Here is a 22,970-nt window from a genome sequence, read left to right on the forward strand (position 1 = left end):
ACAATATACACCAGAAGCAAGGTAGAGTTATAGAAGAAATAGAGAAAAAGAAAGAACCAAGGGATGGAGAGAGCCAAATAGTTTACTTCAACTTGCTTTCCCAAGCCCTTTTTAATAATCTGTTTAACAATCTTAATATCTGGAAACTCTTGTGAGGCCAGGAAAGAGAGCAGAGATGACTGTTCAGGACAGTGATACATATACATCCATGTCCTTGGGGCCTTAAAGAAAGCAACTGTGTTTAGAGAAAAAAAAAAAAAGAGACTTAAGAACAATTGATAACCTCTATTTCTTCCTAAATCTTGTATAAATTTCAAAATGGATGTGTATGCTAAGCCATCGGTGAACGTATCTGCTGGCAGGATGTATATTGGCTTTTCCAGCATTGAGCCTGTATCCACATGGTTTCCTTACTCTGGCAGAAGAAACAGGGCTTTATTGTGGCCAAATTAGGGGTATTGAAGGGAGAAAAAGTTAATTTTAGTTTTCTTACTTGGGGGAACCCCCATCTCACTGTGTTCTGTGAATGGATCTGTTTCCCCAATTCATTAGAAATATCTCTACTGAAACTTTAGGTTATCTACAATGGAAGAATGCAAGGAAGAACAGCTAGATTATGAGTAAGTAATCGTGAATACGAGGGCTCCATCCAGGGATCAAGACATGAATCAGTTCTGATACTGATACCTTCATTTGTCCTCTATTCTACTCTCCCTTTCCATCCTTGTTCCATCCATCCATCTTCACTACACCCTTCCCAAGCACTTCATTCCTTAATTTAGAGAACTATTATAACTTTCCCATCCAAACCAGTCCTCCCAAGATAGGACTTTGTTTTCCAAGACCATGCTTCATTCCTACTCAAAACAGAAGTCCCTGAGCCTTCCTACTCTATTCCCACTTAAATAATTCAAAAACAAACAACAAATCAATTTACATAGAAGTTTATTGAAAGCCTCCCATGTGCCAGGGACACTTTCTAGACTATTCCAAAGTTATCATTATCTCATTCAAATTTATTTCAAAAAAAGATGTTTATTATTCTGTACTTGGAGCAAATCTGCATTTGCTCAATGGAATGGTTTTCGTGGTAGAATCTCACACATTCTGGTAGGCAAGTGGAAGAGAAGTGGAGGTAGGAGAAGGGGGAAAGACTGAGCCCTAGCATGCTGGTGGAAATATCATTTGTCTCTGCATAAATCCAGGCCCAAACTGAAGTGATGAACCAGGTGCCTAGATAAAAATACTTAATAAAAGTATATTGCATGAGCAGGCTTTGTGAACAATTTAAGAAAAGGTTGCCAAGGGAAACAATTCTCTCCAGTATAAGAGCCTATTTACGGAAGCAAAGCTTCTCATTAAACCAGAGTGGAGGTGCACTATTATCTTTAGCATTTAGGGGTGGAAAGCCTAGGAAAGCTGTCCCTTGAGAATTATTGAAACAAATTGTAAAGCATGATTTAAGAAATATAATTTCTCAAGAGTGAAAAATATGCTCCCAGAAAAAGCGAAATTGATGAACTACATATCTTCTAGATATTCCCTTTGGTCCAATGATTATTGATCTTAAAAATAACGGGCCCTTGTTCATTTGGGGGCTGAGTCTATAGGTCAGAGAAAATGGAAATCTTAAGATTGGCCCAGTCAAAGAGGAATATTATCAGTTTGAACATGGACCTTGAAAAGGATATGCAGAGAATAGATGAAGCAAATCAAGAACTTCTTCTCCAAATCCAAGAGAAAGAAAGTGAGATTCAAAGGTGAGTATTAGAGTTTCATGCAGGAAGTTTTCCCTCCAAAAAAAGCAAGTGGAGAAGAAGAGATAAAAATAAACTTTCCTGCTTGCTCCAGGGACATGTATCTTGTGAAACAAGCATTTCTCTGTGGCTGGAACACTGAAACACATAGCAAGCTTCAATGGATTACTCCAGAGTTGGATAATATTTACCAAAGTTGAGAGGACATTGGGGTGTTTGGCCTGGGAATCAGTCAGCTCTTACTCTTTAGTCTTTGGAATTCATTCCAATTCTATGGATCCAGTAAAAAAAGGGGTTTCCAACTTATATATCATCATTGAAGTTCCCTTACAACTGGTGTCTGTGTTTTATCAGTTCTGAAACTGCCAATCATGGGTCCTGACAGAGCGTGCTTGTGTCATCCAGGCTGGAAAATGAGGTCACCCAAATAAGAGATGCTGTAGAAGATGAGGAATGGGAGAAAGAAAACTGTGCCACCATGGAAAGGGAAAAAGCCTTGCAGGAGGTGGAGGAAGAAACAGCCAGACTAGTAAGTGGGAAGCCAGGAAACACCATTCAATAGGTTTTATTCTTCAGCCTGTCCTTCATTGACGGTCAGCTGAGCTGGTCTCCCCTTTTTACATATGATGAATTATCAACTCAGAAAGCATGACAGAATATATTCATGCATGGAAGGGAATGTGTGGGAAGCAGGGTTTCTTTGGTAATGGTGAATATTGGGAAGCCCCGCCTATCTATATCCCTATTTCCCCCGTGAGCTGGTGCATACTTCACCTTTGTTTGATCTCAGGATCTACTTACAGTAGGCAAGTAAGATGGAGTTACTGCAGGAAAACATTACTGGGGTGAAATGAACAACAGTCAGCTAAATAAGAACAGACAGAGATGTACTACTGATGCAGACTTATGCCTCTGCTTTCTCACCCCAGGAAAGAAAGAATGAGACTCTGGTCCACAGTATAACGGAACTTCAAAGAAAGGTAGGGTGGAGCTCTGTGCTCCCAGTATCCCCACAGCATCCCCATTCACCAAGGAGGCAAGGGAGGGAAAGTGATCATGAAGGAACCCATGTGTCAAAGAGGCCTAAGCTTGGAGTAGAGACCACCTCTGACCCACTTCCCAAGACCAAAGCTCATGACCTAAATGCCATAGATGTTCTCCGCAAGCATGAGGGGAAAGGAGTGAATGAGGTATTTAGTAATCCCATGGGTTCTTCATTTTATCACAAGAAAATGAATTCCAGCAGACAATGTTGCCCATGTGACTAACTGGGATTTTTATGGTGAGAGGTTAATTTTACTTCCAATAGAGAGTTTAAAACACATACAACTAACTTAATCCCCAAAGAGGTGCTCTTATTTCTCCACCTATTTCCTCCAATGCAACCCTCCTTCAGATTGCACGGGGCTTCCTAGGCTTACCCTGCTCTCTGACTCAGGTCTGCAGCCCTGAGTAGCCCAACATGAATCAGGGGCTCCAGGAAGTCCTCTTGCTTTGAGTGGTCACTAACTCTGGTGAACAACGTAATGTGGGAAGGAGATAGAGGTAGAGCAAAGGTGTGTCCACAGGACACTAGGTATTTCACAAGGGACCATCTCCTGGTGGCTTTCATCAAACCAAAGTGACTGATCCACCAGAGGGTGTATTTGTTTTCTTTTATTGAATGCATGCTTTTATTTGAGATATATTTCTCATTCAAAACTATAGCTTACCAGGAAATCACGAAAGAAAAACAAGCATGAAGAAGGTGACCAGGATGAAACTCCAGAAGACTCAACGGTAAATGAAAAAGAAATGCTGAATGGGTTTGGGCTACCTGACCAGAAAATAGGCTGTCAAGTTGGAAACAGTTGTCAAAATTTTGATAACTTTGTATTTTTTGTTCATATACAGCTTAAGCCTGAGCCACTGAGTGCCAATTTCTCCTCCTTTGCCTTAGTAAAGAATCTCTGAAGCCAGAATTTTTGTTCTTTCTTCTATTAGGAAGAAGAGAGCACCCCTCCTTATATACATATATATGTGTCTATACATAGACACACACTCATACATACACCACACACACACACACACACACACACACACACACACACATTGCACTTGAGGCAGCTGTAGTCCCTCATTTAAATCCTAGCTCCAGCATTTAATTTGGTGTACGAAGTTGGGCAATTTAATCACTTCCTCCCAATCTCAATTTGAGAATTACATGAGATTGTGTATATAATATATTCTTTCCTTCTTTGGATAACCGAACTCTTACAAGTCACACAATTTTACAGTTGTTTAAAAACAAGGCTGAGGTGTGTATATGAATTCATAGAGGCAAAACTAGGATTTGTAAGTCGACTGAGTGCTGTTACTGTTTCCAGCCCAAAAAAGGATTTACTCAATTAGTCACTCAAGTATTTAATAACCTCTACTTCCTAATCATACAACATTCAATGCTTAATATTTCTCTAATTGTGTTCCAGAGCTAAGAGCCTGGGACCAACCACAACCCATCTGATCAAAAAACAAGAATTAAAGACTGTTTTTAATTCAGAAAGCAGATTAAATTAAGCAAGCAGATAGAATTCTTTCTTGACCCTTTCTCCAGAATTACATCTCTGTCCTTATCTGATTTCTCTTTACCTTCTAAAGCCCACAATTCAGAGTGTGTATGAAGCCTCTGAAGAAATGTATACACTGAAAATAGAAGCAGGAAATGCAAGTATATAGTATTATTCCCCTACCTCTTTCTGGCCAATTTAGTATTGGTGGTCACAAAAGCAACAAGTCTGAAGTCACCAAGTAGGTTTGCTGGGCTGTGTTCATCCAGGAAACATACCTGGGAAGAAAGAAATCAGAATCTGAGAATGCATCAGGACGAAATTGGTGTTTGGATTAGAAAGGGTTGGGAACACTTTTAGGGCTTAATGGGCCACCATTAAGGCTCACTAGAAAGAGGCTGTAAGGGAGGAAGGACAGCCCCACCAGCACTCCAGATATCCCAGAATCATCTGGATCTGACAAACAGCCCCTCCACACAACCTCTCAGGCTTTCCACCACCCTAAGGATAGAGCTACTCTCAGCCCCTTGACCCCTCTCTGACCTCTCTCAGTTTCTTTAAGCTTTGGACTCCCAGTTGCAGGGCCCAGATCTTTCCCATCTCAGGACCTTTGCAAACTGCTGTGCCCTCTCCCCGATTACACCCTTGTTACCACTCCATCTGCAAACGTGTGATCTCAGAGAATCCCCCAACCCCCAGGCTCTATTCCCACTATAGCCTCAGAATCATCGGGAATAATGGGATGGACTATATGTCCCTGGAGGGAACCTCAAATAGGATTGTGTGCTTTCTTGGACCTCCTCTAAAGGCTCGGATCCCTGTTGAAAGGAGATCCAACCCCTGGCTGATTGTGTTTGCTATATGACCGCCACTGTCAGGAGACAAATTTTCTTCCAAGGTCCTTGATTTTGCTCAGAACAGGTTTTTCTAGAGGTAATCCCCAGACAGAACCCAGCCATGTCATGTTAGGTCTTCCTGTACTGACTATGTCAGCCAAGCTTAGCTGACAAATTGATAAAGTCCCAGCCTTTGTCACAGCCACCCTCACTATTTTGCTAGCAGCACTCAGCTCAGTCCTAAGGAGTTCTAGTGTTTTATTAGCCCTTTGAAACGTCTATTCTGTAAATTCCCAGGTGGTAAATGCATTAAATCTCTAAATGCATGAAATATATAGCAGCAACTCTTTTGCTTCTGTTCCTCTGCTGTTGATCAGTTCAGAAGCTTCCTGGGATCCTGCTTCAACCCCTGTGATTCACATCACTGGCTTGAATTTATAGCTTATGAAAATCTGGCTGATGGACCCCAGACATAATTTTTGGAATGGGAGATGGGGATGGATGTCAAATAATGGCATCCAGGTGAAAGTAGGGCTGAAAAGAGAAGGAGGGATGGTACATCTGCTCAACCTCCAATACATATCCTCAATGCACACTTCCTCTCGGTTACTGTTACTACTACCCTTCTGTCACAAGCTACCATAACCTGGATGACTGAGGTCACCTCATAACTCATCCCCCAGCTTCTATACTTACCCCTACCTACAAAATCCATTTTCCATGCACAGAAAAAAAACTATTTTTAAAAAAATCACAAATTAGATTGCATCCTTACATTTCAAGCCCTCTCCTGGCTTCCCACTGCAATTGGAATAAAGCATCAAACTTTCTAGAAGCTACATGGTCCTATACAACCCATCTCTTCACCTACATACCAGACCCCTCGACTTCATAGATACCAAATTTATGTTACTTCCTGCTCTTGGCTTTTAAAATGACCTCCCCATGCAACATATTTCTTCCAAATCTCCATTTGGCTGATATTTACTATTTAGATTTCAACTCAAGAGAAGGTTTTCCCATGTCCTTGTCACATCATCTTCTCACACCAGCACTTCCTCTTGTCACATTGATCTGGTTTTATTTCCTTCATGGCACAAGCCATTGCCTTGTTAACCTATCTGTTCTGTCTCCCAGCTAGAACGTCAGTTCTGTGAGGGAGGAGAGCCATCTTCCCTGCTCCCCACTAGAACCTCAGCACTACCCTCCCCAGCCCACTTCACATTAGCTTAGTGGTTGATACAAAATAGTCTTTAACTGAATATGTAAGAAAGTAAAAGAAGGAAGAAGAAAGAGAGAGAGAAAGGAGTAAGTAAAAGCCTTGGATTCTGACTAGCTATATAAAGGTGAAAGAATGAGCAAAGTTTTCAAGACTAATGTTATCTCCAAGAGAAATAGCTAAGTAAGAGAAAGAAGCTAAGAATTGAAGTCCAAGAATGAAGATAGCACCAGATAAATACTAGATGTAGAAGAGTATGTTCACCAAGCAGCCGCAAAGAGCATTGGATGTTTAACTCCTCTATCAAACAGACATCTGAAATTATGGCCTTATGCTCTTCAGCAGCCTGTGGGTGCAGCTATAAGATAACATGCTATTCCTGTACAGTTTTCACCTTGCTAAGTTAGCCATCTCCTTTCCTTTCTACAGGTTAAGTTACAACAGCTGGAAGCTTCCTGTGCAGACCAAGAAAAGGAGCTGGTCAAGGTAACCATAGGGACTTCAGTGTTCCTTCTCCCCAAGAAGGGAAGCTTGATCCTCAGTCAGATAATCTAATGCATTCCTCAAATGATTGACATAATCAGGTTCTATACTTAAGACCATCACGGGGCTAGAAGGTAGTAAGAGAAGGAAGATGGCTACAATCCCCTAGGGTACCTTCACTTTAACATGTTTTGCAAGATACAGTCTATCATCTGCATCTTCTACCAATTAGTATCTCTTTCCAACTTCTCCAAGATAACTCCTATTTGGGCAGTAAGTTATGGTTTATTAATCCTCAAAAAAAGTGAAATTAATTCATATGTACAGGAAAAAAAATCTAGAATATTTTGGTCCATACTCCTACAACAATATATTGAGTGAAATTTCAGACCCAATTTTGATTTCCCAGGTAATGGAAGATTATGCATTTGTGGCCCGGCTCTGTGAAGATCAAGCCCTTTGCATAAAGGTACAGCTTCTTGAGAAAGGGAAAGCAAAGGGTTTGTTTAGGCACAAAATGGAATGGAACCAGGCTGTCCTAAGAATGCTATTTAGAAGAATTTTTTTTTAACTCTTCAAGACAGTATTGAAAGGGATTTTGAGGTCATCAACACCCTACTACTAATGTCACTCTATTGTCCCCCAACTCCTGGTAATCAGCATCCTGCTCTTCCCATGTCTGTGTTGTTAGAGTAACAAGGAACACTTCTGCTGTTTCTGATCCCAGACACCCCTGAGAACCTACCCAGTGGACAGAGACTAACAAGGGAGCAGGAGGAGAGGCGGTTGGGGCCTATGAAGGCAGAGCAAGTAGCACAGGAATACCTACCATCCATGCTATGACTTAAAAATATAAGTGCTGTATGCTTTGAAAAGACACAAAGCATCTTAAGTGTAGTAACTGTGGCTTCCTTTATTTCTCTTTGAAGAAATACCAAGAAACTTTGAGGAAAATAGAAGAAGAACTAGAGACTCGATTCCTTGAGAGAGAAGTGTGAGCTTTGGCAAACAAAGGAACATCCTGGTTTAGTGGTAACTCCATCTCAGCCTGAGTCAGAGCAAACACCCTCAGCCCAGTTCCCATCTGGAATTGAATGAGCCCGATGCCACATCTTTCCCCTCTGCTAGTGATCTGGTAGAGCTCTGCTAGACCATAGCAGTTTTAAAATTCCAGTCTTAAAAGACTACAGAAACACATCTCCCACTATGCTTTTATTGCATTATCACATTATTATTTGGGCTTATGTTATGAGCAGAAAAATGTATTTGAAAAAGTGTTAGTGGCCTGGAACCTTGACAAGTAGGATATTCCCTCAAATATACCAAACCCAACTACATGGGATAGGTGTGAAACTCATCTCTAAACAAACTACAGAACTGTACACTGTATTGATCATTAGAAGTCAAAAATGATTAAGGAAAGTCTCCCCCCCAAAAAAAAAATATGTCCTAAGTTTTCAAGAGTAGCAAATGGCATGAAACCAAAACCAAAAATCTCACCTCTATTTCTTGACCCTTTTTTGGAAGTTAAATCTTAACTCAGTCATAAATTATTTCTATTTATTAAATATTTGGGGATCTTTCAATCAAGAGCAGGAGACCAAAACCACCTAAACCCTCTTAATAGAGCAAGTACAAACTGGGACCTAGAAGCCAGGTCCTAGGACTTGGAGTTCTTCCCTACTAAAGACACCTTCAAATCTCTCTAGATCCTTGTTGATTCCTAGGTGAGAGCTTGACTGTTGGGATTCTAGAGTGGGGTTGTCAAGAGAACTTTGTATGCTATCCAGTAAGTGGCCCACTAACAACATGTGACTGCTAAGTACCTGAGAGATACTGAGTCTGAATTTTTATTTAATTAAGGTACAAAGCCAAAAGTAGCCAATGGCTACAATATTGGCAGAGCAGATTTGGAATATAAAGCTGTTTTTAAATACTCACTCTGTAGTATGGATATTTGAATACCTTATTCAATCCCTTTCTTGGTTCTTTTCCCTCTAGATCAAAAGTCTTAAGCATGGAATCTGTGAGAAAAGATTGTAACAGTCAAAACAATGAGGTAAGCACCCATTCCCTCTTCAGCTCTTCTTGGTATCATTGCCTTTTAAAGGGGTTTCCAAAAGTAAGCCACCAAACACGTACATTTTCTGAGAATAACCAGCTATAATTCCAAAGCATCCCAATGCTAAATACATGAACAATATGCTAAAAAAAAAAAAAAACTATGCTGTTCTCTCTTACAGTCATGCAAATGATAGAATCTCCAAAAACTAGACAAAACTTAAGAGAATGGAAGCCAAAAGGAGCATTAATAGAAAGGAGGCCAATAAATGCTACATATAATGATAGAGCTCTTTCCCTTTGATCCTAACATGGTCCCAAGTCTTTTATAGCACAGAGTACTAGGCATTCATCATCATCTAACCAAAAATTGGCCTGTTAAAACACATAAAGTTATTGCTTCTTTATGGTACCACTTGAGTGTGCCATGTTTAACATCTTGTTTAACATCATGAAGTCACCAGCTCACGGGGAAAGGCCTGAAGACCTTTCCAGATGTAGAACACCAGTCCTTATGGACTGTTTGATGTCTCATAGCAGCAAGCACACAGGGTTAAAAGATAAACTTTCATTGGACTCTTATTTTATAATTTATTGACTTCAAAGCCAAAGTTGGCAATTGCCAATATTTTTGGGTAGTCAAGATAAATGGTAATTTCAGAAAAAAAAAATCACTCATCTCTAACTTAAAAGAAAATATCAACCATTCGCCATTGTTCTGAAACCCTCCAGAGGCTCGGAAAATGTTAGACCATCTCCATGATGACCATAGTCCCTGCTATTCTGGTCCCCAAGCTTGAACATTCCACTCAGCAAATGAGACTCTTGAAATTAACTGAACCCAACTTCCTAGAACCAAGCTTAGCATGCTCCACCATATATACCCATGTCTCATCAAAGTATTCCTTCTAACTAGTTATCGAGTAAAGTAGAGCTGTCTTCACCAGGCGTATCAGAGCCACATGATGGTTCAGTAACTAGAGACATTAGAGCAACTTGATAGAGGGGCTGGCTACCTGAGCAACTGCCAAATACCTCATAGTCTCATCAAGCTCTAGGTCTCTACTTGTAGTTCAAAAAGTTTATTTCTAATTCCAATTCTGGGAGCTTCATTTCCACACCCCTAAAATGTTATCATAATTTCTCTTCTTTTTGATCTCACAAGTTAATTAAAAGGACAATGAAATAACTGAGAAAATATCTTGGATGAGAGATGCCACAGATATCCAGAATATATCCTCATTTTTAGATTTTATAGCTTTTAAAACATATCTTAGAAAATGCTTGTCTGCTTGTTATGGCCTATAAGCCTCTCTAGGACCACAGGCTAAGTAGAAAGTAGACTTGTAGAGTTTTGAGAACCAACAAGGTGGAGTCCAATGGCCCAGTTTCCAGACCTGGCTCAGCTACTTGCTAATTATATGATCTTCTACTTTACCTTTGTGTGCCTCCATTTATTTATGGCAGTATGTAAAATGATAATGAAAATAATAATATGTAAAAGACTTTTCATCTTTGAAAATTACATGTGCTTATACATATGACAAGAATTTATAAAATGTTTTCTAAATTAAGTTTTAATTGATGGCTCACTGAATTTCATTTGAAAGTGATAACTTCCAAAATTTGCTTAGTTATCAATGTCCTTTCTTCTTTTTTTCCAGTACAATTATATCCAAAAAAGAGCAGCTTTGTTCAGTAAAAGGTAAGCAAAATATCTTCAAGTAAGAGATTTTCCTGGAAAACTAGGAGCTCCAGTAGCCACCCTGGCAGAGAGCAAACCTGGACAAGGAGACCCTTGTAAACAGAGAGAGTCAAGTTAGCAAATCAGAATCATTGCCTACATTTCTCAGTTCTAATGTTGAGTCCCTTATCCAAAAGCAATGAACAATCTCAACTTCCCAAATTAAAAACCAACAGCCTACTAGTAATGAGGAACAAGAATCTGTTCCCCTGAAGGAGAGACAGCCAATCTCAGATTTACTCCCTCTAGCAATTTGAGTGAGCTTGAGGCATGTGGTTTTCCAGTGGCATCAGTAGATTAGAAATGGGGAGAGAAAATAACTGTGAAAAGAGCACCGAATAGTATCCAGCACACAATCATCGCTCAAAAAATACTTGTTAAACAGAATAAGAACAAGATTAAAACACCTGAGTGGATATCGGTCCTGAGGGAATCACTATATTAGCAAAGTAAAATTGGTATTCAAGAAGCCCGTACATTTTTGAGAAAAGGTTAAATCATGTTCAATATTTGCTATAAAGAAGACATACAGAAACATATTCAAAGAGGTATGAAATATGATTTAGAGTTCCATCAAAATGGTTAACATAAAATTATTGGTGCTTAAAGGTCAGCTCCAATTGTCTGGAAATTTGCTTAAGGCAGATACCCCTTCATATCAGATAAGTAAAAAACTATATATTCCAATATGCCTACATACAACATTTTTGAAACAGTCAGCAGGTTTCTGCACACTCCCCCTCCCAGAACTCCTAGGCTGTCCTCATATTTATACTGTAACACCAGAGCCCAGCATGGAATCTCCTAGGATAAGGCTTGTCTGCCTTTAAGAGAGTTGGCATCCTAAAGGGAACTCAAAGGTATCCTGGAAGTGTAGCTCATCACATCAAACTACAAACATCTCTTCTCTTGTTCTGCCCCTACATCTTGTAGGGAACTTATATATTGGGCAGTAACTCAAGAGATGAAGTTAGATTATTCCTAGGACTTTTCCCTGAGAATGTAATCCCAGAACCTCCTCGTAGGCATTGAATTCAGTTTCAGAGAGCATGGTTTGGAAGAAGTTTGTAAAAGACTTCTGATTTTAATTCTGAACAAAATGCTGTATTACTATGAATTTGGGCCCGTCACCAAGATCAACCACAAAAAGAGAGAAAGTTGGTGAGAAGAGGTTGTTTTGACAGGTGAGTGGAGGTGGGTAGTAAATTTGTCTGGGGTAGAAGGCAGCTTAACATAACTGGGTAAAGATAATATAGGAAAAGAAATGGTAGAGGATTGCTCATGTGAATTTTTTTTTAAAACTGCAAGGGTTAAGTAATTCATCAGTTAAAAAGGAAATCAAGACTCCATACAGAAGTTTGTAGAAATTTATTAATAAATTTTAATTATAAAGTTAATTTATAAAATTTATTAAGAATTTTTAATTACAAAATGAATGAAATAAGAAATAAGAATTATCATGGCTAGAAAACCTTACATCATAAAAACATCAATTGTCTCCAAATGATTCACAGATTCAACTCAATTCCAATCAAACTTCCCAAAAGGTTTTTCAGAGAACTTAATAAAATGATCCCAAATATACTATATATGGAAGAGTAAAGGATCAAGAATAACCTGTATAATTTTAAAGACCGTGGGCTGGAGAACATTCCCTTCTGGATATTAGGACTTACTACAAAACTGTAGTAATTACAAGAATGTGATGTTGGCACACGAATTGGAAAACTGACCAGTAGAATAGAATAAGGGCTCTGAAACAGTGCACACAGAGCACTTTGGCGTGTGACCATGATTATGTCAGTAAGAACAGCAGGGGGGAGGAAGTGTCATCCATGTGAGGAAAAATCTAGATGGATCACTATATACAACATATACAAAAAGCAAGTCCAGATGTGTTAAGACCTAAATGTCAAAACAAACAAAAATCTTTAGAACTCTATTATGTATCTCTTGCTGTACAATGAATTGTCCCCAAAACTTAGTGGTTTCAAATAACAAACATTTATTATTGCATGGTTTCTGTGGGCTAGGGATCTGGGATCTGCTTAGCTAAGTGGGTCTAGCTCAGGATATGCCATAAGGTTACAGTTAAGATGTTGATCAAAGTTGCAGACATTTGAAGGCTTCCTGGGGCTAGAGGTTCTGCCTCCAAGGTAATTTACTCACACATCTGGTGAGTTTTTCAGAGTAGTTGGCAGGAGGCCTCTCTTCCTCCCCCACATGGACCTCTCCAGGGGGCTGCTTGAGGATCCTCACAGCTGGCTTCCTCTGAAGAGTAAGGAGGAAGCTGTGCTGTGTAGGCCAGAAAACCACACACTCATTCTCTCTGAATTCTGGTGCTTTTTTTTTTTTTTTTTTTGGGGGGGGGGGATTAGGTCATTAAGTCCTGTCCACTTTCCAATGGAGAGGTATCTCTTGAAGGGAAGAGCAATAAAGAAGGTGTAGAAAGAGTTTTAAAAATATATTTTTTTAAACTACCCAGACTTTTAATAGAAAATATAAATATCTTTCCAGCCTTGGGATAGGAAATTATTTTGTGAACAAGACAGAGAAAGCATTGATTCTAGTTAAAGATTGACAAACCCTATTAAAGGAAAAATTTTTGGGTTCTTTAATACCTTGGAGCAAGTTATAGTTATAAAGTTGGGGTAACATAAAGCATTACACACAATGAAAATGGATTGAAGGAGAACATATAAAGAACTCCTACAAATCAATAAGAAAAGCCCCAACTATCTAGTAGATAAATGAGCTGAGGAAACACACAAGAACTATAAACCTATGAAGAGATGTCCAGCATCATCGCTCATCATCAAGGAAATGCAAATTGAGATCAAATAAGATATTGCTTTACACCCATGTGATGGGCAAAATTTTAAAAATCTGATAATAGTAAGTGTTGAAGAGCATGCAGCTCCCAGAAATACATACCTTGCTGATGAAGCATAATTTGATGCAACTATTTTGGAAAACAATTTGCCAAAACAAGGAAAACAATACTACAAATAAGGGACCAAGATTATTTTAGATAGTGATAAATGCTACCAAGAAAATAAAACACAGTGAATAACAACCACCACCCGTGGGCAGGTGTCTAGGCAGGGTTGCCAGGAAAGAAGCTGACAATTGATGAGAGACATGGGGATATCAAGAAGCAGCCAGACAAGCACTCAGGTAGGACTTCTAATCTGTTCCAAGTCTTCTAGCCCCTGGTTAACAGTTCCTTGGCTTTCTCTTTTCAGGGTTTTTCGTTATCTCTTTTTCACCACCCTGTTTTTCATCAGACTGCTGGGATACGTGCTCTTTCATTTAAGTTTTATAAATCCAGATCTCCTTGTCAACCTACTGCCCAAACTACTGAACAGGGGTGTCTTGTGGAAGTTGAGATGCTTCCTCTTTCCATCTCTCACGCTTGAGACAGAGGACATGTTACCTCACTGATCCCAAGAGGCATGCTTGGACAATGGAGGGCAAGTGGAATGCGCCTACAGAAGGGAGGTGGCGGAACGTGTGCAGGGAAGAAGTTTTCCTCAGGTTTTTCCTTTGAGGTTTGCCTATCCAACCAACTTCCTTCTCTCTCAGTATCATTTTCCTAAGATTAACCTTGCCCAGTAAAATGCTCTCTGAACAGATTTCTGTGGCTATATGGATGAGCTGAATAGTTCTTGATAGTAAACAAACCTGGCCATCTTTTGGAATTCTGCAGATGCTAAAGCAAAGTTAGAGTTGATCAGTTAATTCCAGTGAATCTCAAAAATCTGGAGATTAAGTCCCGGAAGCACAAAAGATTGTTCACTGCTTATTCTGGAACTCTCAGGTTATAAGGGATTTTAGCTTAAGCCAGTTTACACACACACACACACACACACACACACACACACACACATATATATATATATATATATATCAACAAAAACAAAAATTTATCCAGCAAGGCTGGATACAGAAGCCTCAAAACAATGTCATCAGGGCTTCATCTTGTTCTCTCTGGATAGGAAGCCTCGTTTTAGTGGCAAGAATAGCCTAAATTGCATACTACCTGATTAGAATCTTAGCAGAATAAAATAGTCTTTTTTTTCCAGTAGCTCCAGCAGTAAAATCCAGAAAGAACACACCCTGGCCCCATCTGGAGTCAATTGCCTATCCCTGTTCCACAATAAATGTGGCCAAGAGGATGGGAGTTCTGAATGATTAAGGATGAATCAGTGTCCAACTCCTTGTTAAGGGAAAGGGAGAGGTAAAGGGGGAGGAAAGAGATAAGGCTTAGCCCCACCTGAATTATATGAAATGTGTTTCCCACAGCCAAAGAGGCTCTGTTCCCAGAGAAAGGGAAAGGAATGCTGAAGTCATTAAAGTCTAGTGATTAAATGAACTCTTAAAGCTGTAGCTCACTTTATATGTCTTTCTACCAGCAAAAGTTACAACTTCTCAAGGTCATAGAATAAGCTACTGAAAAACTACTGCAAAAAGCTCAAAGATGATGGTAATTAATCAGGTCTCTAGAGCTATAGTAAACAAGGATTCTAAAATAAATAGTATATGACTGTTCAAACTGCTTCACAAATTCAGAGTAACATATTTGTCTACACTTTCTATTTTTCCAATAAAAATCGCTGAAGTACCCATGTCTTATTAAGAGGACGTATTCAAACTCCCTCTTGAAATTCTCCCCCCCCCCGGCCTGTAAATTGTCAGGACAGCTCAGAGGTCCATAGGCAGGAAGCGGGGGTCATTTTGGCTTCCACATAGGCCCTGAAGGAACTTAAGATGCCTCAGTGTACTGCTATTGCTTGTTGAAGCCACACGGTGTCACTGTTGAAAAGTGAACCTGTACAAGGCATTCAAATAATTTATCATACAAATAGAGACACACTTGATAATAGAAAGACACCAGGACAAAAGAAATCAGAACTGTTGTACAAAAACTTAGATGCATTTCTATATCCTGCTCACCCTGTGTGTCTTGTAGAGTTAGGTGGGCAGGTGCATGGCGCCCTGCGGTGTTGAGCACAGCCAAGAGTACACCATGCTCAGGAGCCACTGCCAGGCTCCAGGTTCATCTCCCCTTCCATGCAATCAGCCCTGAGCTCCAGGGGCAAGTTTCTGGAATCAAGATGGATTCCAGTTCCTGCTTGCCGCTCCCTAGGAAGACTTTCAGTGTGGGAGTCAGGCTGCCTTCTGGAGATAACCCCACCCTGAAGGTCAGGAGTCTTTCCTCCTTAAAGACAGCCTTCAAAAAAACAAAGGGCTAATGAGCCCCCCATGGAAGGCTCCAGGGTGCACAACAGTTCTTCCAGGCACTTCCCACTCTTCTGAAATTTAGTGTAGTAAAAGGCAGCTTTAGAGCTGCCATTGATTTCTATGGTCAAACGTGGGTTTCCTCAGCTGTTATCAACTGGCCTATGCAGGCAACATCTCTACATCTAAATTTCACAATAATTATTGCTCAGAATGAGGAGCTGATGTTGACTATGATTGGAGGAGAGAATGGAAAGGGGGAGAAAGAACCTTTGTTAAATCCTTACTACTATGTAATGTTGGAGAAATAAGACAGGAAGACCTATTTATCTGCCCTTGAGAAGGTAAGAAAGGAGACATAGGTATATCTCATGCATTCATGATGAGTCCCATAATAGGAAAATGGGGGAGGGAGTAATTCCCTGTGATAATGTCCAAAAGGAGGGGACATCAGATTCATTGGTTATCCTAGACTGAGTGGGAAATGACAGGTCACGTGCTCGATAAGCTGGCCACGTGTCAACAAAGCCATTCTTTAATGAAGAACAAAACCATCTTCTATTTTCCATGTTTAAAATGGAAGCAACCAGCCAGAAGTTATCAAAAAATTGATCAACTTTATCTGTTATACTGAGTGGAACTGTCAAATTCTTTAGATCTCCAGGGTTCCGAGGAAACCAAATACTCTTGTCCTGAAATAATTACAGTGATACACAAACTCTCCTATGCTGACAACACTAATAATAACTCTGAGTTACTTGTCCATCCTCTCAGTGGGAATATCCAACTCCATGTAAAGGACTTGAGGGTTTCCAATGAAGGTTTGTGTTCTGTACACCACTTATGTCTTCCTGCAGTGAGTGGCAGCTGAATTCTAGGACTCCATGAAAACTTGTACTCTCTTCCCACTGAGTGGCCAAAGCTGCATTAAATTGAACTTCACTCTTGGCAGAAGGAAAAAAATCGTGGCAAACTCCCACTTTCCAGCATCCCACCATGTGATACAGCAAAAAAAAAACAACACCCTGTAAACTCATGGATTTAAAACTTGGAATCATAAAAGAAAAAGTGCTTTCACACATTGTAGTTTTAGAATCATTTATTTTAAGAAAACATCTTTAAAAATTTTTTCCTTTCATGAATATTTCATCATCACTATATTTTTTCTGCTGTCGCTAAGAGGAATGATGCTGAAAAACCAGTTCCGGACTTGTTGTAAAGGACTCAAATACCTGATGCCAACTTGAATCTAAAGAATTGCCCCTTCTGTGATTTACAGTAAAGGTAAATGCTGACGGCATTCTGGGGTCAGATCCAGAATCCAGTAGCTGAGGGTGAGAATAAGAAGCAGAGACATCTGTTCAGAAGTCAGAGAAGCCAGCAAATTATTTTTCACCATATTGTTACTATAGAAAGAGATTCTGTGGTGTTTTTGATGGTTTATGAAAAGAAAAAGAGAGATAATGGTAGATTTATTCCTTGCCAGTGTAAACTTTTGACAATGGACTAATATTTTATGTGCCTTTATTTCATTGTAGCTAATAGTGGGACTTCCTTAAAGTAGCTTGAAATTTTTAATTAGATATACTCAGAAACAGTTTTTTTTTTTAAAGGTAAGGTTTTAAAGGTAAGGTGATGGTTAAAATTACTGTTTCAAAATTCTTTCTGGTGTTAGCTAAACTAACACCAGGCTCTACCATGTTTGCAGTGGAAACTGGGAAGGGAACATTCAGATGTTGCATGGAATCAGTCTGCCTAGAAACAGCATAGGGGAGTTAAAGTGCTGTTGGGTGGATGGATGACTGCTTCTGCAGAATCACTACAGCTGAGAGTAGCTGTGGTGCCTGCAGATGGCTTTCCAATCAGTGTCTCCATCAATACAATAGAGCACCTTGCTTTGGCTCCTGGAGGTAGGCGCTCCCTTGATTTGACTTAGACTGCATGTTTCCCTGATGAGCAGTAGAGGGCACTGTCCCATGTCACAGGGTGATCTCAGAAGCCTTCACATTTAGAAATTATTTCACTGCAACATGAGGACCAGGTGGACCAGCAAACAGGTCCCATTTTTCCAGTTTGTATGCTAGAGCGAGATTTGAAGATCAAGAGTATAGACCATAAAGTGAGTATCCAAGATTTGTCACTACCTACAATTATAATCTGCCTAAAATCCTCAGAATATGTGTTCTGAATAGGATTTTTTAAACTTCATATATTTATTTTTTATGTGGTGCCGAGCATCAAACCCAGTGCCTCACACATGCTAAGCAAGCACTCTATCCCTGAGCTGCAAACCCAGCCCTGAATAGGATTTCTTTATACCATCTGTGTTCTTAAACCTGTGCCCACCTTGAAGTATGACTCCACCCTCTGATAAATACCAAAAATAGATCTCACCCCAACAATGCTACATTTATTATGGCAGATAAATGGTAAGATTAATGCAGCAAGAAAGATGCAGATTGCTCATCACATGCCCCAACTGCATCAAATTCTCCCTTGGTCATGCTTGTTTTCCAAATTCCTCTCTCCTCTTTAATGAAATCTACTTTCCTCCTCTTACACATAACCTAAAAAATAAATTACTGCCCAAACCACTCACCTCTCCCTCTCAGATTATATTTTTCACTCAGTAAAACCAGTTTGGGGTTTAACTGTGAGTTCATTGGCCACATACTTAAGGGTGTTTCAGTGGACCAAGAATGCATGGCATGAGTTTGCCAAGACACCAAACCCCTTAAAACGGACATGATGTGAATGACTGTAACTTCCACTTTTGGAACCGTTATATGTCATGCACTTTTTAAAGTGTTTCATGTGCATTGTTGTATCAAACATGATCTTCTAAGGTAGATGTCATTATACCCAGTTTACAAATAGGAAGCCAGTTTCTGAGAGTCAATAACATAACTAAGGTTCTGGGCTAAAAGAACCAAGGTCCATGCCTGTCTCTGACTCTAAAGCTTGGCTTGTGAAACTTCTGTTGCTTCTGACAGCAAATGTTGATCAGATGAAGGGCCAAGGAAAGAGTGGGACATTATCCAGGATAGGGAAATATTCATCCACCTGCAAACAGGAAAATCCCAACGTTGGCTGCATATACAAACAAATTAGGAGCCAGGGAGACTCTCAGACAAATCAACTTGGAGAATTGGCAGGGAATTTAGATTCCTTGTATGGTACTTTCTAAAGATCACAATAAGGAGCTTGTGACAGAACCAGGTGAAATCAGGCCTCCTGTTTAGTGCCCTACCTATTAAACCAGAATGTCTCAATGCTATACAGTGGGGCATTGAGAGGCAGTACATGGAGATTTTTTTTCCTGCAATTGTTGTTTAAAACCAAAATCGACTTGCTACCCTCTTATGTATTCTGAGGCAGAAGACATAAGCTTTACCTCTGGGGATAGAAATCTCCATATTTCTCTCCTTGCTTCTGTAGGAACAAATTGGGACAGGGGAGAAAAGGCACTTGGAATACATGAAACTTTTTCTAGCATAGCACATTAATAAATCTTGAGTTATGCAGAGTGTGAATGAGGATGGTGGCAGGTGCCTGAGCTGAAATGTTCTTCATAATAATAAAACAGAAAAAAAAAAAAAGGTTGCCACTTCTGGAAGCCAGAGAAGCAGCAGGAGAAAAGGCCGAGTGGGATGGCAAAACACTGAAATCCAGGTTAGTGGAAACAGACAAGGGACTTTCAGAGGACCAGAAGCTAATATTCAATTTTAGAATGTTTTCTAAATGTCACTGCAATGTATACATCTACCCAGTTGCTCCAGTAAAATCTATCATACTATTTGCCTCTACAAGTTGCCTTTTTACTATGATTATGTTTCCCTCTAAAACCCAAAAGTTGAAGACTAACTGGTAAGGAGTTAGTACCCTTCTAAAAGAGGCTTTAGAGGGTATTCCTCCCTTTTGGCCCCTCTGCTCTTGTGTGTCCTTCACATGAGGACTCAGCCAAAGCACCATCTTGAAAACAGCTGCCCTAACCAGACACTGAACCTGTGGGTGGCTTGATTTTAGACTTCCCAATCTCCAGAATTGTAAGAAATAAAATTCTGCACTTCAAAAAGTATCCAGTCAAAGGTGTCAGGAACAAATTGAGACACTCTTACAAGTGAATTTTGGGAGGAAGAAAGAGGTTATATCTCAAGTTGAAGTCAATGCTGGATCATAGATATAGAAACAGGCATAAGTTATAGAATGAAGTAAGTAGGAGAGAAAGTTTGCAGAAACCCTCAGGAAAGAACAAAACAGTATGTGGGATGGGGGAATGAGACAAGGCAATCTTAGCTAGTGTCGAAGAATGTAATAGCTCCTGCTAGCACTTAGATAATAGGAGAATCTTCTACATCATTCTCTTCTTTCCTGTTAATTTTCTTAAAACGGAAAAAGTTCCCTCTCAATTTCCCCCTACACAGGAGGCAAACCACATGGAAGCTTATGGAGTAATTCTACCAGCTTTGAATTGTCAGGTTGTAGACAAAGGTAATATTAATTTTTCTTCTAAAGTTACAATGATTTTTCTTAAGTAATATTATTGGACTCCATGTTCTGTCAAATAAGAAGATTTAAATGCAAATGAACCAAAACTATCATTTGTAGGTGTCTTCTTTCAACCAAATTAAGATAAGTTTCTATTAGACTTCTAGCATTTTATTTGATTCAGCCTCTCATTCCAGCTACTTGGGAATCTTTGGGGTCTTAAATCGGCACATACCATATCAGCTGGCCCACCCAGCTTCCTGTCACACTGAAGTTCAACAAATAGCCTTCTACAGAGGAGAGCTCCATTAGGTGTCTCTAAAAACTCTCTCCAGATTATCATCAGCCCATTTTAGCTCCCACCCAAAGAAATTTCAATATGAAATTTTAGATATATTAAGGGTGGGCCATGAGGCCCACTTACATATTCTCCTAACTCTTCATAGCTCATCAAAGAGAGGAAATGTTACTGTCTTGATTTGTTTTTGACTCCCCTAGATTTCTTTAGTCAAGATCCCTGTTATAAGTGCTAGTAAGATCTTTTCCCTTTAGGGTTAGGGAAACATCAAGTCAGGAAGAGCAGTATGTTAGGTGCTGAATGGTTCTAGATCTTCATAAGCCACAGCTTTCTCTGTACCCCCACCTATTAACAGCCCACTCCCAATACCCACACACCCATCAATTTGGAAAGAACAAGTCCTGCAAGAAGGGAGCAGAAGGCCTAACCCCTCTCCAGGGATTTTGGTGCCAGCTACATAGGTGAGGCCTCTACTTTGCCAATCACTTGCTGCCAGATAAGTCACAGCTGATACAGTATCTCCTCTATATTGTTCTCCTCTTTCGTCTTCATTCTGACTTTAAGAGTCTGGAAAAAAAAAAAAAAAACAAAAAAAAAACCTCCTTACTTTCCCACTCCACAAGAGATGAACTATGTGGTTTGGTAAAATTCTTTTGCACTCTTAACCAGATTTTATTTCTCTTCCTTCCCTCTGATTCAGCCCATATCCCTTGGGTAATAAAGGTCAGAAATGTGCTTTAGGAACAGGCTCTGGCATTTCTCACAGTGTCTAAATTGGTAATCTCCATTTGAGAGCCCAGAGGCTAATCCCAAACCATCGGTCTTAATTTTCAGCATGTCTTGTCATAAAGCTGTCTGTTAGCAACTTCCTGCAGTTCAGTCAGTCATTTTTTGGAAGCACAAGATCAACGGGAGCCCAGCAGTATAGTGTGCACTGCTGCAAAAATTATTTTTATCACTAGGCTGTTCTGCAGTGACTCACAAAAGATAGAAGAGACAGAAAAGAAGATACCCAAATCAGGTTTGCAGAGGCAGATATCAGGGCTGTTATGCAATCTGAAGAAGAACCATACCCACTTCCTCCACACGGTGGTGATAGCCCCCCAAAAATATACTTCTCAGGATCCCAAGGATAAGCAATTCCACTTCAATGGCAAAGCTGGGCAACATGGACAAGACAGCATTCCTCTGGGGGGGACATTCATTCTGCAAATAAGTACCCCAATAGGTGGATTTGTCCCCATCCCTACCCCACTCCCAAGGGGAAATAAAAAGAACCAAATTACTATTCTTTTGAATTCACCCTGGGAGGAGAATGACTCAGGCCTGGTAGTTGGATATATGCAGTCCTGGCACAAACATTATGCCTGAGAGGGAGCTGTGTGGCTCGGAGGCAGGCTGTTAAAAGTATCCTACAACTCTTCATCGGGTTATAAGCATTGATGGGCATCAAAAGGATGGGCACACAGGCATTTCCCTGGCACAACTGAGTGAAGAATCAGATTCAATACAGATGCCTTTCAAAGGGCAGAGAAGTCGTCTGTTTAGGGCTTCTAAACCCCAAGAATATGCTCTCAAATTGTCATGTGACCAAGATTCATCAACTGCTGCTTCTTTTTGTGGACTTGAAATCTTTCATTTAAGTGTTTTTAAAGTTCAGGGCCATCTCATTAAGAATGCTAAGGCAACAGAGAAGAGGCCAAATGGAACCAACTACCACATGTATAAACAACTTTTTAAAAAACATGGTACCTGTCAACATCAAAAAGTACTCTCAACTTCAGAAAAGGAGAACCAGCTAAAGTTCTCCAGTGGTTTTCTGTGTTGGTCCTTATCTGATGCTGGTAAGAGTCATAACCGTGAGTGAGATAAGAAAGACCGACCAGATCTGATAGTTTGGTGACAATTGTGACCCACAGCTCTCACCAGAACACCCAAAAATACCCCTTTGGCCTACTAGGGAATCTTAACCCTTTTGCATGATTAAAACCCCCAACTTTAGAATATTGCTAATATTCCTAATATTCTACAACCTCAACCTAAAAGTACATAATTAGAAGGCGGTACCCAAGCACAAGTTCCCATTTGAATGAGTGAATCATTAGATTAGCTAATTTACTCTCAGAATAGCAAGAATATGGCATATGGGACAACTGACTGTCAGCAAAGGCCTAATAGCTTGGGAGTCACAAGTTCTGGGACCAAGCAATAACTTGGGGCATAAGCAAGGATGAGTCTGGAAGGATTTTTCTATTTGTCACAGATCATACAGCAAAATGATGGCTCACAGGCCCAAT

At 39.9% G+C, this 22,970-nt stretch overlaps 1 protein-coding gene across 1 annotated transcript; it reads left to right on the forward strand.

Annotated features, from left to right (window-relative positions):
* The first annotated feature begins 585 nt into the window (after nt 1-585).
* Tmco5a (transmembrane and coiled-coil domains 5A) lies at nt 586-14,090 on the forward strand. The gene is made up of 11 exons (XM_026393515.2): nt 586-620; nt 1,611-1,760; nt 2,163-2,286; nt 2,687-2,737; nt 3,465-3,536; nt 6,788-6,844; nt 7,251-7,310; nt 7,771-7,835; nt 8,843-8,900; nt 10,567-10,607; nt 13,892-14,090. Exons 1-11 carry the CDS (start codon nt 586-588, stop codon nt 14,088-14,090), a joined length of 912 nt encoding a protein of 303 aa, XP_026249300.1.
* Nucleotides 14,091-22,970: the final 8,880 nt, after the last annotated feature.

This window comes from Urocitellus parryii, chromosome 6 (genome assembly GCF_045843805.1).
Source record: "Urocitellus parryii isolate mUroPar1 chromosome 6, mUroPar1.hap1, whole genome shotgun sequence".
Taxonomy (NCBI): domain Eukaryota; kingdom Metazoa; phylum Chordata; class Mammalia; order Rodentia; family Sciuridae; genus Urocitellus; species Urocitellus parryii.